Raw genomic sequence first — 16,559 nt, 5'->3', positions numbered from 1 at the left:
ATTGGTAACCCTAACATTACTCCCCCATGACTTTGACTAAGTAAGTCAAAGGGGGACCAATAGTTTTTTATGAAATATATTGGTTCTTCTTTTTGTCCCCACTTTAATTCATAGTGCCTTTATTTTATTCACATCTGTTCTCTCTTTAATACACATCTTCATTTTTTGTTGGATTTCTTTTTATGTCATATTTTTATGTTTATTTCTTAATTTTAATTTTTGAATATATAAACTGCATAAAAAAATTAAAGGTGCCAAAGAATGCATTGTAATAATCTGTTAATTTTTCTCTGATATCTACATAGAAGGTATTTAACTTTATTAAGTGCAAAAATGATCCATATATGGTTTTACATGTCCATGTACAACCCCAGGATTTTAAAGAAATTGTCTATTATTACCTTATTTGAAAGGGTCATGAATAATAATGTTGAGCTCTGCTCTAATTGGCTATTTCTCAGAGCAGCTTCTTCAGAAGCTCTGTGTTTGTGTCAACAGATCTTATGTTTGAGTTTGGATCAGATATTTTGGGAAAGACTCGAGCCTCACACCGGAAATAGGAAGATAAGTTGCCCATCAGTGTGAAACCCTCCCTTCCATTGTCTGATTCGTCTGATTGCTCTTTCGCAAGGACTTCTGGGTTGGTAAAATGTGTGAAGCCTGCAGCTTCGCTGAAGATGAAGACCCACTTCGGAGAGTAAAAATTATGGATGGGACACCCTACAGACTCGTAGACTGAGCAAGCATGCGCAATTTAGGTCCCGTTCTTCCTGTGTTTTTGAAGCTTCGATTGTGTTTACAGTGCGCAATATAACGTGTTCATGTTTCACATGTAAAAAAAACACTTTATTTTTCACACAATTTACTTATCTCTATAGTGCAGTTTTCACTATCCTAAAAATAGTTTTCCCCAGTATCTGCTTTCCAATAAACTGTTACCTGACTAAAAAGCTATAGAAGATATAGCCAGACATCAAAGTGTATTGCTGTTTTTGTCACTCTTCCGAGAAAGATGTTATATACATTTATTTTGGGAATGTACCGTCACAGAGCAATTTTGAACAGAACTCTTATTGTTGTTTCAGTCATCTTTTGTTAGTTATTTGGGACAGTTATTTCTCTTTTTGTTTTAAAAATGTCTTCTTTGGATTGTTTGACTGCTTGAAAGAGAACCTAAGTAAGTTTATGAGTAACTTTTATATAATTCATTTATGTTTCTTGCGAGCTAAATTTCACATACATTAGCAAAAATGTACTGGATCCAAACCTATAATTTCTTTATTTAAAAAGATCTAGATAAGTTTATGGACATTTTTCAAAGCTCTATTACTGTAATCCTAAGCAACAAAAACAATATGTCTATATTCATCCTTTATGTCCTTTTATTTGTATATTTGCATTATTGTCCTCTATGTATTCCTGGCATTATTTGTATTTTTCTTTCTTTTCTCCTTTGTTGTTTTATGACTATAAAATTACTGCTGTAATGTGTTGTGTTGTTGAACTTACTAAAAAAATTCGTGTCGTGTGAGTGCAGTGCGCATGCGCGGTTCGCCATATTGCGCAGCTGGGCGTGAGACCGTGCGTCGAGATCATCGCGGCTATATTGTTTATTTTCTTCGCTTGCCGAAACTTTTGTCGCATTCCTGTTAATAAAATCAAAACTTTTACTTAAAATCTGACGCTTAAATGTAAAACTTGCGAAGTTGGCAATCGCTTTTAAAACGTTTCAAATAACAGTTTCACGCGCTAGCCACTAACAAGATTGACTTCAAAACCTGCAAGAAACGACGAAATCAGACAAACTCACCCACAGGAGACACGTCAGGTATGAGAGGTTATATAAGCGTAATGATGTTTGTGTCTGTGTAAGTTATAGGTTTCAGTATGAAGTAATCTCTCGTCATAGGCTAATGTTTAGCGGATCATGCTAACACGGTGTTTACATTCACATGAGGAGTATTACAGCTTTATAAAGTTATCATCATTCAAAGTCTAATTTGCCTGATGAAGTACTTATTGTTAGATTTCGGGTTTGATTGAACCCCTGAAGATGTCATAAAATCAATACCCACGTGATATTTATTGCACAATGCTGCTGTTTAAAGCACTTTACAAAACATGTTTGTTCTGCATCTGTACTAAATAATCTGGATCTTTCCACAGGACACAGTGTGAATGGACCCTTCACATACAGCAGTGTGTAGATGCTGAAGGGTCTGAAACGAGTGTGAAAGTCCGACGATCTCCTGTCAGAGGTCAATAAAGAGCTCAGGATGTCCATCACAAACACACCCACCAGTAATGATGCCTGTCTGAGTATTGTCCACAGTCTGATGTGTCACAGACAGGGAGGTGAGAGCGAGACCTTCGCCAAACGGGCCATCGAGAGTCTGGTCAAGAAACTGAAGGAGAAGAAAGATGAGCTGGATTCTCTCATCACCGCCATTACAACTAATGGAGCTCATCCCAGTAAATGTGTGACTATACAGCGCACGCTGGACGGACGTCTGCAGGTGTGTGCATCAATCCAACGTGTTTTTAAAGAATATTATTCAGTCAAGTCAAAATGTTTGTTCTGTTCTTGCAAATCTTTCTTTTTATTATAATGATCTTTACTGTGTGTTAGGGGTGTAACGGTACGCAAAAATCACGGTTCGGTGCGAACCCCGGTTTTGAAGCCACGGTTCGGTTCATTTTCGGTACAGTAAGGGAAAAATGCAAACATTAAACTGCAGGTTGTTTATTACTATAAACTTTTTTTTTACAATTTGTTTACACTTTTTTTTTAAAACTTTTATAACTTTTATATTTTATTAAAATATAACATATAAAATATATATAAAATGAAAAAATTATAAATAAAATACTACTGCAAAGTTCTTTTTTACATTATTTTATAACAGAAGGTAACTCTTTTCTTAACCTTCTCTTAAACTTTTTCTACTAAAACCTTGAACTAACAAATTCAATTCCTGAATACATTAATGAACTATTAGCCTACATTTTTGCCACCAAAAATTTTCTGTTTTGATTTATTTTGGATTGTTTAACTCACAGTATTGAATTGGCTATGTACCATCTCTGTATAAAAAATAATATTACTGCTCTATGTGTAACTGCATAGCAAGCAACATGATGATATACTTATTATACACTCATTTTGAGATTAGTGAGCTGCATACATAGCCATCTTTGATCTTTTGCACGTTTATCCTAATCTTTGCTTGTGTCGTCAATGTAAGCTGCCTGTGACTTTACTAACGAACCCCTCCGTAGCTGAGTAACAACTGAGTAAGCCCGGGTTACAGCTCTTCTCTGTCCCGACCAGCTGATCGCATTGTGACAATGATATGATTGACGTGATGTGCAGATGAAAAATCTGATCACGCATTCCTTATTCTCGCTGTCACAGAAAGTGCGTCTCATGAATGCGTAGCAACGAAAGACGTGCATCCTCTCACGCACTTTTGAAAGAACAAAGCAGCGCGTTGACACGCGTTTAACATGCGCTTTTAGATATGACACGTAAACGTTTACACCAATAATCAAACGGATATACAACTAAGTAAATAAAAATCTTTCTGCGGGCCGAATTATGTTATATGTTTGACAGAAGACTTGCGCTGAACGCGGAGACTTCCGCCACTTAATATGTTCGTGCGGAAACGCACGTATTATGTTCCGCACAGGCGCACATAGGCCTGTCACGATAACAAATTTTGCTAGGCGATAAATTGCCTCGGAATTTATCGCGATAGGCGATAACATTGATGCTCCGGGACCATTATAATAATGCAGATACACCTTTTCAAAGATCTATAAACTTTTATTTCTAAACAATAAGTAATACTGGAACTGGAAGACATTTTAAATATCCACAAGAAATGAACAAAATAACAGGATGATTGCGTTTTAGGTGCATATGCATGTTTGTCGTGTTGCCACTTTTAAGTGCTACGTTATTACCACAAATGCGACATAACGGCTCGTTCAGGTTTAGTGGTTCGTTCAGGTTTAGTGGTTCACCTCGGTCATTAGGTTTAAATCCAAAGTACTCCCACACTGCAGCTGTAGCGTTTGGTTTTGAAACTTGGCTGTTTACACTTGGTATCAAGATGTGTTTTTGATCAGATCACAAGTGGACGAGAGAGACCTATCACATTTACACCTGGTATTTAAATCCGTCTCTTTTGTCCACTTTCGACCGCTTCTGTGCTGAATACTTTGAGGGGACGGTCCGTGAGACGGTGGGCGAGTCTCTCCGCTGTAATTTGAACGCCAGCGGGAGTAATTATGAGTTTATATGGACGCAAACTAATATTATGTCGGAGTCCGCTGCTTGTTTAGCAAGTATACATGCTGCACAGTATTTTGTACGTTTATATGTTAGAGCTTTCTCTGAATTTTCAGCGCAATTGATGAAATAAGATCGCGCAACTTTCACACGCTTGCAAAATGAAACTGCGGAGATCACCCGCTTTAGTTTATCAATGAAAGGCTAAAATAGCACTGTTCACCTTGTGTCAGAAAAGTCAGAAAAGACGTAAAACATTGTGATCCGATCGATAAAAACGCATGTTAATGACAGGTGTAAACAGCCTCTAGTAAATCCATCTTTTTCTCCAACTCTCGTCTTAACTAGTGTTTTCTCCTGCTACACTTCTCACGCGGCTCTCATCCTCCTCAGTACTCCTACTGTGATAGGCTACGCCAGGAGTTTCCCCTCCCCACACAGATCATGCGACTGACAAATGACTGACGAGGGTTCACTCCTTGTCACTCGTTGCACGGAGCGGTCATCCAGTCTCTTTGGTAGAGAGAGAGAGAGACAAGGAAAACAAACAAGCATGCAAATGTGAATTATCGCGGCCTAAAAAAATGATCGAGCTCATTTTATTTACCGTGCGATTAATCGATTTATCGTTTATCGCGACAGGCCTAGGCGCACACAAAATGCATTCGGCCTTTCGGTGCACGCGTGCACCGTGCCGAAAGCCCTGAACCGAGACGGTCCGGTTCGAATACACGTACCGTTACACCCCTACTGTGTGTTCATACCAGACGTGAATGAAGGGAATAAATCTCACTATTCGCACATAGTTGGACGCTTAATCATTTCGAGTTAACTTGCTTCATTCGTGCGTAATATATTATGGCAGCAAATTCAGACATGAATACGCTCAGTTTGGCAGCTTTAGCTACCTTGTAGTCTCAATATGTGTATATATATATAAAATCATATTTTCCGGACTATAAGCCGCACCGGAGTATAAGCCGCATCATTCAAAAATGCGTCATTAAGACGAAATAACATATATAACTCACGTATAGTCGCAGTGGACTATACGTCGCGTTTATTTATAAAATAATTTCACAAAATCCAAGCCGAAGAGCAGACCTTTAATCTGGAAAGGCAAGTTATTCAACTAAACAATAGCAGACAGAACAGCAGACTGAATAGATGTCTGTATGTTAAAGTAATATTATCAGTTATTTAAACGATAAAACGTAACATACAGAACTTACCTGGAAGGTTGAAAAGTTTAATTAACCGAACAAGCCAACTAGAGTGAACTTTGCATACTCGTCATTCCACATCACTGAATCCATTGAATTACATAAATACAGAAGCAGCATGTGGCGGACTCTCACGTCTGTAGACGGTAATGTCGTCTCTTGCCTCATAAATGTCAAAATTAATTCATACTGACTTACAAGGCGCACCTGACTATAAGACGCAGCACCAGCCAAGATATGAAAAAAAGAAAACGCGACTTATAGTCCGGAAAATGTGTAGCTCAAATTGAGTAATTGAGTTTTTACATCTTACCAGATTGTCCGACCTCCTCACTTACTTTCTTTTAAGCAATATCCTTTTTATTTCTGTTTCTATAAAAGTACGAAGATGTGTACATAGGGTTGCAAAGGGGCGAAAAGTTTCGGGTAAATTTCCTGGGGAATGTTTGAAATATTCCAAATTGGAAACTTAATGGGAAGTTATGAGAATTATTTGAAAATTTTGGGGAATTTATATAATCTATATTATATACAAACATAAATTAGAAATTCAACTGAAATTTCAATAAATATTGTTGTTTTAAACAAAATTATGCTAAAAGATCTTTTTTTTTAACTACATTAGTTCCCTGTTATACTCTGTTCTCCCACTACTAAGTTCCCTGTTATAGGCAACTCTGCAAATTTTCCAAATTCCCAGTTAATTCCCATGGTAAGTTTCCTGCCTTGAAAATTCCCAAAAATTTTGCAACCCTACTCGTACAGCCTTTGGGGTTCCACATACAGGGACAATGATTTTGTCCTCCATAGTTTTTTCGTATTTTGCCTCCGCCCGCTATGTTGTATTCAAGTCACTACTAGAGCAAGCAGCTGATAAACGTGGCGCAAATATCCGCCAAAGTTCAGATTTTTCAACTTGTGTGAATCATGCGTTAAGCGCCTCAAATACCCGAATCGCGTCATTTGTGCCGCCTCCTTCTCGCGAATCGCGCCGCAGGATGTCTATCGCATCTTTGCATTGACTTAACAAGTAAATCATTTGTGCTTAACGCTTCATTCACGTCTGGTATGAACGCACCATGAGAGAATCAGAATGAGTTTCCGTTTCTTCGGTTTAACTCGTGTTTTGATGGAGTGTTTTTAAAGGATTTCTCCACTTTCATGAAAATAAAATCAAAATAATTTACACCCCCCATGTCATCTAAGTTGTTTATGTCTTTATTTGTTTAGTCAAGAAGAAATTAAGTTTTTTTGAGAAAAACATTCCAGGATTTTTCTCAATTTAATAAACTTTATTGGACCTCAACAGACCTTTCCACGTGATTACGCAATTAGGTAAGGTCGTTCTGGCGCATCAAACAGCTAGTGTGGGACAAGTTGTGGGTTAAAAGTGCTTATTTTGTATTTTTCATGTCAAAAATAACTCGTTTGGCTAGATAAGACCTTTAAGACTCGTTGGGATCGTTTAGAGACCTTTGAAGCTGCATTGAAAGTTGAAACTATAAAGTGTTGAGGTCCAATAAAGTCTATTAAATTGAGAAAAATCCTGGAATGTTTTCCTCAAAAAACTTCTTCTCGACTGAACAATGAAAAACATCAACATTTTGGATGACATGGGGGTCAGGAAATTATCATGATTTCTGTTTTTATGAAAGTGAATTAATCTTTTAAACCGAGTCTTATCCTGATGTGTTTAGGTTGCTGGACGTAAAGGCTTTCCACACGTGATTTATGCACGCTTGTGGCGGTGGCCGGACCTTCATAAGAATGAGTTGAAACATGTCAAGTACTGTCAGTTTGCCTTTGATCTGAAATGTGACAGCGTCTGTGTGAACCCATACCATTATGAGAGAGTAGTGTCTCCAGGAATAGGTCAGTTTAAGATATGATTTCTCTTTTCTCATTGCATTTACAATTGTAGCTTATTATTCATCTGCCCTGGGTTTTCTTTTAGATTTATCTGGACTGACTCTGTCAAGTTCTGGTGAGTGAAGTTTGATTTGTGATTTAATCACCTGTGTAAAATCTAGAGGTCGACCGATAGTGGATTTTACCGATAACTACATTTTAACCGATTAATCGACCGATAGTTTTAAAATGGATACTGGATAAAAAACAAACGCAACACTAAAAGTGAAACAGTGCCGAAAAGTAATAAAACAGCAGTACTGAACCATGAAAATGTGCTAAATGAAATAAATGTATAAATAAAATATATTAATTATATAATAAAGTATTGAAGAAAATACTGTGAAATTCTCCCACTGGTTAATTTCAAATGACATAAATGTCTATTTGTTTCTGTTTTAACAATGAATGATTATCTTATCAAAATAACAAAAGATGTATTGCAGTGATGATTAAAAAAAATGAAATCAGATTTTGATTAGTTGTATATTTTAACGTAGCTGACAGCGACATATAGTTTGCTTTCTCTCGTTATTAACTTAAAATATGGATAAAAGTAACCAGCTGAATATAAACTAATGTGAATCGGTTGTACTTATCATGACATTAAACATTTGGGTTGAATTTATCTGCATGTATTTTTATAGTACTACTAATGTTAGTGTCCTGTCAGTCTTGACGACAAACTTAGGTTCCTGCTGTTGTTTCTCTCCTAATTCAGCATCTATTCAGCAAATTATTTACTACATAATGATATGAAGCAGCGGACGTGCTTGGCAAAACTACCGGCATGGATTTTTTGCTGATAGACGATTGTTCCACCAACGAACTATCGGTGCCGATTAATCGGTCTACCTCTAGTAAAATTTTAAAAGTTGGATGAAACAAAGAAATATGGATGGAAATGTACATTTATTAAAGTAAAAAACTGACAAATTCAACTTCTGAACTTGCACAAATTCATCATAGACTTTGTTTTAAAAAATGATGCCATATGACATTACTGCTTTATTCAACTAAAGCAAAATTGAACAGCTTATTTTTTGTGTTTACTTTTGCATCTTTTACTGTAATGTTTTTAGGTCCGTCTGCTCTGATGGTGAAGGATGAATATGATTATGAGAGTCAGCCGTCTCTGCCCAGCACCGAGGGACACATGCAGACCATTCAGCATCCCGCTGCGAGACCTGTAGCCCAGGAGCCCTTTAACACCCCAGCTATGTTACCGCCAGTCGAGGGCAGCAGCTCGGCCTCCACGTCTGCTTTCTCCAGCATCACTGTGGGATCCACAAGTATGACTGCCATCACATTACGTCCCTTATATCCTTAAACACACTGGTCATGCTGACAAAAAGCTTTCATGTTTGTGGAGGTGACATGTTTGTGTATCGTTTGATGGTAGAAATGTTGCTGTGCCGTACTTCTGTGAAGTGGGTGTAACCACTACGTCGGGCTTAACGAAAAAAATTTTACCTTATGGGAATCAAATACTACGACCAGATGCAGCTACTTTTAGCATAAAAGATGCGCTCACCGTGTATGTGGTTAACCACATTGTTAGTTAAGACGCTATTTACTTCTCTACGGTTACAAACTTACATTTGCTGCTGCCAGCTTATAGATGAAAAATGCGTGCTTCACATGCAGACCCGTCAAATCTGCACATAAACGAAAGCCTTTCCCATCTGCACAAAAAATATCTAAGTATTATATGATATAAGAATTTATTTGTGCGGTCACACCGTACGCATGAAAGCCTGGTGCTCGTGTATGCATTAGACGCGCCAATGTCCCATCAATTTAATTACTTCTATTTTGTCATAGAAACAAGTTAGCACTTTATACTTACACCTACCTTTGACTAGAACTAAGAATGAGTCTCGGACGTATGCTGTGACTAGATGGAGCAACAGGTGTAAATTCTATATACATTTTACATTCAGACTAGTCTTAAGACCGGGTTGAACACCCAGCTGGTGCAACCGGCCCGAGATATATTTTAATGGTCTATCATTGTAGATGAAGCACATACTTGTCAGTGTGGTTTAATAAATAGGGTTTATGTAATATATAATTCAACTGATGCACTGCAGAAAATGATTTTCAAGAAAAAAAATCTTAGTATTTTTGTCTTGTTTTCAGTTAAAATATCTAAAAATTCTTAAATTAAGATGCTTTATCTTGATGAGCAAAACGACCCAAGAAAATAAGTCTTTTAAAACATTTTTATTAAACACTTAATTCAAGAAAAATTTGCTTACCCCATTGGCAGATTTTTTTGCTTGTTTTATGCACAAAATCACTTACATTTTTACATTTTATATTTTTGGTCTAAAAACTAGACTTATTTTCTTGGGTCGTTTTGCTCATCAAAATAAAAAGCATCTTCATTTAAGAATTTTTAGATATTTTTACTGAAAACAAGACAAAAATACTAAGAATTTTTTTTCTTGAAAATCATTTTTTGCAGTGTGTCCAGTCACGGTGGAATATGGCTTTTTATATATTTCATTCAGTTAGAGATGTAGTTTGTAGTATTAGTTTTACTGTTTTCAGACTTTTGTTGTTTGTTCTACTCTATGGGGCGGTTTCCCGGACAGGGATTAGACTAGTCCGAGACTTAAACACTTTTAAGAGCTGTCCAAACTGAAAACAACTTGCACTTACATATCTTAAAATACATCAGTGCCCTTTGTTTTACCTCAAAATGCACACAGGTAATGTTTATAGTAAGGCATGTTTGTTAAAACTAGTTATATTTCCTAATTAAACTAAGGCCTAGTCCTGGATTAAGATAATCCTGGTCCGGGAAACCGCCCCTAAATTGTGAAGTTTCCCCACCAGCATATACATTTTAATTTCTTAAAATATATAAATATACAATATATCAAGTGGAAAAACAGACCCTTTGCTTTCATTTTAAGCAGAAGGCTGAGATAATTGCATTTTTGTAAAGAACTTTTGTTAGAGATCAGATTTAAGGCGTTGATCAAAACATACACAGAGTTTTTGGATCAGTGGATGCTTCAGTGTTTTAAGAGCGACACCTGCTGGATAATAGCAGAAATATGGATGGAATGGTTAAATTTCAAGGCAAAAAAAGTATCATGCACTGCGTTGTTAATGATGTTTCTGTGATGTATAAAGTGGCTGTATGGTGATGAAAGGTTCCTGTCATTCCACCCAGGCTTGGTATTTAATGCATTGTGTGTGTGTGTATATGTGTGTTGACATATGTTGCATGCCCCCCCTCTCTCTCCAGCTCAGGCCAGTAATGTTCTGACAGGAAGTCACAGCAGTGATGGGCTGCTGCCGATGGGCTCAGGAACGGGGCAGAGCTCACAGCAGAATGGCTTACCACCAGGCCAGACGTCCACATTTCACCACAGTAAGCCATCAGTGTCCCTCCATCCAGAGTCCGGAAGCTTCTCAGCATCTCCTGCACCCAGCACAGCGAGGGTCTTGATGACGTGTGTCCCGTCCATTCTTTGATATTCTCTCTCTCTATCTTTTCTTAATAGATGCCACTTCTACCTGGACGAGGAATAGCAGTTTTACCCCGAGTGTGTCGCACCATCAGAACGGCCATCTTCAGCATCATCCGCCCATGGCTCACCCGGCACACTATTGTGAGTCTCTCACATGAAGTGTTGAAAATAGTTTATTCATGTTTTCAATAGAACATTTGCGTCATCTGTTGCTTGTAAATCTAGTAATCTGTTAACTGAGGTTTATAGTTGTTTGTGATTTATAAATAAAGTAACAGGTGAACATGTGATTTACCATGACATGCTTTATTGCTTTTAACTTTATAACAGTACATTGTAACACATGAAAATCTTAATTTATTGCCTTATTTAACTAAAATAAGTGATATACACTCACCTAAAGGATTATTAGGAACACCATACTAATACTGTGTTTGACCCCCTTTTGCCTTCAGAACTGCCTTAATTCAACATGACATTGATTCAACAAGGTGCTGAAAGCATTCTTTAGAAATGTTGACCCATATTGATAGAATAGCATCTTGATAGTTGATGGATATTTGTGGGATGCACATCCAGGGCACGAAGCTCCCGTTCCACCACATCCTAAAGATGCTCTATTGGGTTGAGATCTGGTGACTGTGGGGGCCATTTTAGTACAGTGAACTCATTGTCATGTTCAAGAAACCAATTTGAAATGATTCAAGCTTTGTGACATGGTGCATTATCCTGCTGAAAGTAGCCATCAGAGGATGGGTACATGGTGGTTATAAAGGGATGGACATGGTCAGAAACAATGCTCAGGTAGGCCGTGGCATTTAAATGATGCCCAATTGGCACTAAGGGGACTAAAGTGTGCCAAGAAAACCTCCCCCACACCATTACACCACTACCAGCAGCCTGCACAAGCCATGATGGATCCATGTTCTCATTCTGTTTACGCCAAATTCTGACTCTACCATCTGAATGTCTCAACAGAAATCGAGACTCATCAGACCAGGCAACATTTTTCCAGTCTTTAACTGTCAAATTTTGGTGAGCTCTTGCAAATTGTAGCCTCTTTTTTGTATTTGTAGTGGAGATGAGTGGTACCCGGTGGGGTCTTCTGCTGTTGGAGCCCATTCGCCTCAAGGTTGTGCATGTTGTGGCTTCACAAATGCTTTGCTGCATACCTTGGTTGTAACGAGTGGTTATTTGAGTCAAAGTTGCTCTTCTATCAGCTTGAATCAGTCGGCCCATTCTCATCTGACCTCTAGCATCAACAAGGCATTTTTGCCCACAGGACTGCCGCATACTGGATGTTTTTCCCTTTTCACACCATTCTTTATAAACCCTAGAAATGGTTGTGCGTGAAAATCCCAGTAACTGAGCAGATTGTGAAATATTCAGTCCGGCCCGTCTTGCACCAACAACCATGCCACGGTCAAAATTGCTTAAATCACCTTTTTTTCCCATTCTGACATTAAGTTTGGAGTTCAGGAGATTGTCTTGACCAGGACCACACCCCTAAATGCAACTGCCATGTGATTGGTTGATTAGATAATTGCATTAATGAAAAATTTAAAAGGTGTTCCTTATAATTCTTTAGGTGAGTGTAACTATAATACGTTTGCAGTCGATTAACCAGAAAAAATAATCGCCTGATTAATCAATTATGAAAATAACCGTTAGTTGCATCCCTAAATATGAAGCATCATTGTCTGTTGTAAATGTGCTCACTGATATCCCAGCAGAAATCATTTCTGTAGTCACAGGTGGATTTGTGACCTTTCTTAATGTTTTTACTATCAGGGCCTGTACACAATGACATAGGATTTCAGCCCCCGATATCCAATCACCCCGGTAAGATCCTGCATGTTTATGATGTCTGTGTTTCTGTTGTGAATATTAGTGTTTCTAATCATGCGTGTATTAATGGCTAAAAAATGGCTCTTTGTACTACCATCTCTACGTTTTTTTATGTAATTTGAATCAGTTGTAACGTAACGTTCTGTTCATCTCTGACAGCTCCTGAATACTGGTGCTCCATCGCTTACTTTGAGATGGATGTTCAAGTGGGCGAGACGTTTAAAGTGCCCTCCTCCTGTCCTGTCGTCACTGTGGATGGGTACGTGGACCCCTCCGGAGGAGATCGATTCTGTCTCGGCCAGTTGAGTAACGTCCACAGAACGGAGGCCATTGAGAGGGCGAGGTGAGCACAGGAACGCTTATCACTGCATTTGATCGATTCTTAACCCAGTCTGATGCCTGATCTGATCTGTGTTCAGGCTGCATATAGGAAAGGGCGTCCAGCTGGAATGTAAAGGTGAAGGAGACGTTTGGGTTCGTTGTCTCAGCGATCATGCCGTCTTTGTCCAGAGCTACTATTTAGACCGTGAGGCCGGCCGCGCTCCTGGAGATGCAGTACACAAGATTTACCCCAGTGCATACATCAAGGTGAGAGTGATACTACCGCTGCCCTGAGATCTGTTTTTTTACTCTTCTTCACTAAAATATTTATTTCAAGTTTTAACACACATTGTTACACACAGATTTCAACAAACCGCTATTGGCTTATTCTGGCTGTTTTGTCATTGGAACAAGATTACTCTTTGATGATGTCTTAAAGGGGTCGTATCGTGAGAATTTTTTTTTGAGATGTCAAATAAATCTTTGGTGTCCCCAGAGTGCTGATGTGAAGTTTAAGCTGAAAATATCATATAGATAATTTATTATAAGATGTTAAAATTGCCACTTTGTAGGTGTGATGTGCCGTTTTTGGGTGTGTCCTTTAAAATGCAAATGAGTTTGACATGCAAACACTGATCACCATAATGGTGGTTTGTTGTGCTGTCAATTATTTTCTCTCGCTCTCTCTGCACTCAATGTCAGTGCTGTGGTTGGATAGTGCAGATTAAGGGGTGATGTCATTATAATAAGATCCCCTTCTGACATCACAAGGGGAGCAAAATTACCTATTTTTCACATGCTTGCACAAAATGGTTTACCAAATCTAAGTTACTGGGTTGATCTTTATCACATTTTCTAGGTTGATAGAAACACTGGGGACCCAATTATAGCACTTAAACATGAAGTCAGATGTTCATGATATGCCCCCTTAAAAAGAGCAGTCGTAACGCTACTAGGACTATGGAATATTACAATGTGCTAAAATTCCTCCTTTTGAAACGATTGTTTTGTAAACCCTCTTCTTTTTCATTAAATTGTATTTGTTTTACTTCAAATGTTATTTGCACAATTATAACGGCTGTTTGAATATTGTTTACAATCTATGCATAATAAAAATTGCAAATACTTTTTTTAATGAGCAAAGAAGTGATATATAAACTAGCTGGCTTATTGCTGCATTATTAAATGATAACCAGCTGGTCTTGAATGATGTATCAGACGTCCAGCTGCATTCATGTGTTCACTGTGTTTGATTCCTGCAGGTGTTTGATTTGCGTCAGTGTCACAGACAGATGCAGCAGCAGGCAGCGACTGCGCAGGCAGCAGCTGCTGCGCAAGCAGCCGCAGTGGCGGGAAACATCCCGGGTCCCGGATCTGTGGGTGGAATTGCACCTGCCATCAGTGAGTTTACCCAAAACACGTCCTAGATGTACAGAACTAGATTCACTCCCTCAAGCTCTTAGTGCTGAATTCACCTTAAATTATAAAACTGTCATACAGGTTTGTCTGCGGCCGCCGGTATCGGTGTGGATGACCTCCGTCGCCTTTGCATCCTCCGCATGAGTTTTGTCAAAGGTTGGGGTCCCGATTACCCCCGACAGAGCATCAAAGAGACGCCCTGCTGGATCGAGATCCACCTCCACCGGGCTCTGCAGCTCCTGGATGAGGTTCTGCACACAATGCCCATCGCCGACCCAACACCGTTAGACTGAGACACTGGACCGAGTGACGGTTCCCACGGCAACCAGATGACAGATAACGCTGAACTGTGTGACTGATGCAGATGAGGGCTCGCTGACCTTCTGCTCGGAAAACCTGAGAGCGTCTGGATTGACAGCTGTTGCTTTGTTCAATTGAAACGCAGTCATTGCTCATTTACTACTCTTTTATTTGTTTATTTTGTTTCTCTTGTTTCATTAAACATTCTTTTACAGTCAGTAAAGTGAGCAACGTGCTACAGGCAGTGATGAAGATGTAAAACTCCTCAAGTGTTTTGTCATGATAATGTTTGAGAAACACATTACAGCTGGTAACACACAGTCTTGGTAGTGGAACAGAATTACTACTCGAAATCATTGAAGATTTTTTTAACCTGTTAAAACCGCCGTCACGACCTCTCTCCATACAGGCCATACAGGTTTAAAAGTAGTTTGGAGGTCTAATGGTCTGATTGATTATTGACAAGTCATGTAGCATTTCTTTTATTCATTTGCAGTGTTTTGGCAAAAGTGATTTTTTTTTACCCCAGGCGATCGCATCAATGGAGTGTTGCATGGACACAAGCACCCCGATCTCTAGGCTAGTGGTGGTATAGTCACTAAATATTTGATTGATTTATTGTGTTAATGGACACAATTTTCTGCTTTTTCCGTGTCATTGAGCACGAATGTCTTTATCGTGTCCCTAGCACAAATTTTATAAATAGTTTTATGTGTCCCTATCACAACTTTCTTTTTTGTGTCAATTTATGTATTGTTTTTTTTTTTTTTAACATTAATGCTTGTTGGGTTTTTTACATTTTAGACATCCAAACACCGACTCAAACCCTAAGCGAAAATAGTAAAAAATTGGAAGAAAAACATAAAATAAAATTACATCCAAACCCTAAATCTAATCCCAACCCCAAGCGACAATGATTTAAAAATAGAAAAAAAAGGAAAAAACAATACATAAAATGACACGAAAAAGAGCAGAAAATCATCTCCATGAACACTAATAAATAAATCAAATATTTTGTGATTATACGACGAAATTCCTTGAGGTAGGATTGACACAAGATACTTGTTTCCTTCAGTCAGATGTGATGGTGTTTTCACTAACAGAAATTGGCTAGTTAAAACATTTGAATAGTTAACCATCACAGGAAGACATGTAACGGTTAGTCCAGATTCATGCATTTATTCTTCTAAATTTTTTTCTGTCTTAGCTCAGTTTTGTTAAAATTTTGTTCTAGCACTTTATTGGTTTTTTTCTTTGCAGGTTGTCAATAAAAAGTTCTGCAGACCTTTTAACTAAATTTAAACACTCTTATGGATTAGATACAGTACTAAGATGTTTATCCACAATGGTCAACTCATAATCAGATTATTGTAATGTGTGCTTGCATTGGTTATAGAGCAACATTACAAGGACATCATTCATTTTATTCTCATAAACACAGCACTGTTATATCATTAATTAATTTTTGCTCAATGGGTTGTTTTCTTTTCTTCCCCCTCTGATGTTTAAATCAGTTAACCATATAGTAAATTACATTCATGTGTTGAATTGGACATGTGTGTGTTTTGATGTAAGCCATATGAATGAAAATAATGAACAACAGTTTGTCGTCATAAACAGAGCTTTTAAATTACTTTAAAAAACTTGGGGCCGGTTTCCCAGACAGGGCTTAAGTATAGTCAGATTAAATTTAAATTTTAGTGTTGTCTTAGGGTGTTGTGTCTTAAGATTCACACGAGTAATGTTTATTTGTAA

At 38.0% G+C, this 16,559-nt stretch overlaps 1 protein-coding gene across 2 annotated transcripts; it reads left to right on the top strand.

The window, feature by feature from the left end:
* The first annotated feature begins 1,544 nt into the window (after positions 1-1,544).
* On the top strand, positions 1,545-16,357 carry smad4a (SMAD family member 4a). 2 transcript variants are annotated; one of them, XM_065264296.1, is made up of 12 exons: positions 1,545-1,828; positions 2,167-2,516; positions 7,218-7,392; positions 7,475-7,504; positions 8,511-8,720; positions 10,691-10,816; positions 10,950-11,057; positions 12,708-12,758; positions 12,924-13,107; positions 13,184-13,352; positions 14,348-14,486; positions 14,586-16,357. In XM_065264296.1, exons 2-12 carry the CDS (start codon positions 2,277-2,279, stop codon positions 14,795-14,797), a joined length of 1,644 nt encoding a protein of 547 aa, XP_065120368.1. In that variant the 5' UTR covers positions 1,545-1,828; positions 2,167-2,276; the 3' UTR covers positions 14,798-16,357. The 2 variants fall into 2 exon arrangements, with proteins under 2 accessions (XP_065120368.1, XP_065120376.1); XM_065264304.1 differs by lacking the exon at positions 10,691-10,816.
* Positions 16,358-16,559: the final 202 nt, after the last annotated feature.

Source organism: Paramisgurnus dabryanus, chromosome 10 (assembly GCF_030506205.2).
Source record: "Paramisgurnus dabryanus chromosome 10, PD_genome_1.1, whole genome shotgun sequence".
NCBI lineage: Eukaryota > Metazoa > Chordata > Actinopteri > Cypriniformes > Cobitidae > Paramisgurnus > Paramisgurnus dabryanus.
The sequence above is the reverse complement of the archived record's forward strand: the minus strand, read 5'-3'. Positions and strand labels throughout refer to the sequence as shown.